Source organism: Lactuca virosa, chromosome 2 (genome assembly GCF_052849685.1).
Source record: "Lactuca virosa cultivar CGN04683 chromosome 2, Lactuca_virosa_CGN04683_v6, whole genome shotgun sequence".
Classification (NCBI taxonomy): domain Eukaryota; kingdom Viridiplantae; phylum Streptophyta; class Magnoliopsida; order Asterales; family Asteraceae; genus Lactuca; species Lactuca virosa.
In genome coordinates this window covers 244,909,087-244,910,638 of record NC_136427.1, presented here as the reverse complement: position 1 = coordinate 244,910,638, position 1,552 = coordinate 244,909,087, and the positions used below count along the sequence as shown (strand labels likewise).

At 37.6% G+C, this 1,552-nt stretch overlaps 1 protein-coding gene across 1 annotated transcript; it reads right to left on the bottom strand.

The window, feature by feature from the left end:
* Positions 1–347: 347 nt before the first annotated feature.
* On the bottom strand, positions 348–857 carry LOC145158364 (uncharacterized). The gene has a single exon (XM_079077275.1). It carries the CDS (start codon positions 855–857, stop codon positions 348–350), a length of 510 nt encoding a protein of 169 aa, XP_078933401.1.
* Positions 858–1,552: the final 695 nt, after the last annotated feature.

Genomic DNA, 1,552 nt, shown 5'->3' with positions numbered 1-1,552 from the left:
CAAAAGATGATATTGTCATATAGATTTGACAGCTACTCGAGTGACATTGCTCACATGGAGTTCCAAATCGCCATCTCTAAGTTCTATAACATTCTTTAGTCCCTGCAAATCATTGCAGATGTTAGTACCACTTCCAGTATCGAATACCCAAGAATTTTTACGGAGTACAAATAATTCAATCACAAATTATACCTGAGGTGCCAACCTGGTTGGCCTTGATCTTCTTAAGTTCCTCTAGGTATTTGGGACAGTTGTGCTTCTAGTGTCGCTTTTCATTGTAGTGAAAGCAATCTGAGTCAACAGTAGGTTTGGGCTTAGGAGTTGGGTTTGAAGCAGGAGGCTTCCCTTCACCCTTTCCATTTCCCTTGCCTTTTCTTGGCAGCCTTGCCTTTCCCCTTACCAGTATTATTATCGGTTTCCTTCTTGGAGATTTGACCCTCGCTAATCATCCACACTTGATTGTTCCTAGATTTCTTGATGTTTGCCTCGACATTCTTGAGCATGTTATGAATCTCATTGATGCTTCTCTCCCAATCATTCATTATGAAGTTTATCACAAATTGGTTGAATGACTTAGGCAATAAGGCTAGGATCACATCGGTCGCTAGCTCATCCCATAATAGGAATCTGAGGCGGGCAAGGTGCTCAACATAAGCTTTCATTTTGGACACATGTGCACTCATAGATGATCCCTGAGCCATCTTGCAACCAATGAAAGCATTCAAGGTCTCAAACCTCTCTTGCTTAGCCTGAACATGAAACATGATTTTGAGTTGCTCAATCATTTCAGATGCTTCATGAAACTCAAAAGTTTTTTGAAGCTCAAGAGTCATTGTTGCAAGCATGATGCAAGCCATTTCGTTCGAATCATTTACATATTTCACCTGAGCATCTTTCAATGCTTTGACAACATTGGTTAGGAGCTCTTCCGGGATAGGTTCATCAAGGGCATAGTCCTTTTTCTCAAGTTTGAGGACAATTCTAGTTTTTTCTAAACCAATCAAGAAAGTTGGATCCACTTAGTTTTTCTTTTTCGAGGATGGATCATAAGGTGAGTGATGAGGTGGTTACAGTTGGGGCAGTCACCTACAAAATAATAGAATTCATTTCAATATCTTTGATATAGTTTCTTTTAAAATTAATTACCCTTTGAATTAAATTTGAAAAGCTAAGATCCACATCACCCAAAATAACTTGAGGCGGTGACCCACTACACAAGTGATTTTGTTGATCGGTAGGTTGCGATAACCAATTACAACACTTATGTAATTCTTAGATTAATGGGATCCAAAAAACATTACTTTGTTTTTAATGGCATGTTCATCCCATCTATGCCTCAAAACTCTTATGTTTAGGTGACCTTTATCACATAATAAATCGATCAAATCATCCATTTAAAAAACTTGTGAATATATTTCACAAATGGTTAGGTGACCTTTATCCTATAAGTAAATATAAAACATCTTGGCCATTTTTGACAACACAAATAGATAAGGTGGCCCTAAAGTCCATAAAAATTGCACAAAAATGTTAAGTGACTTTTAAGTGGATT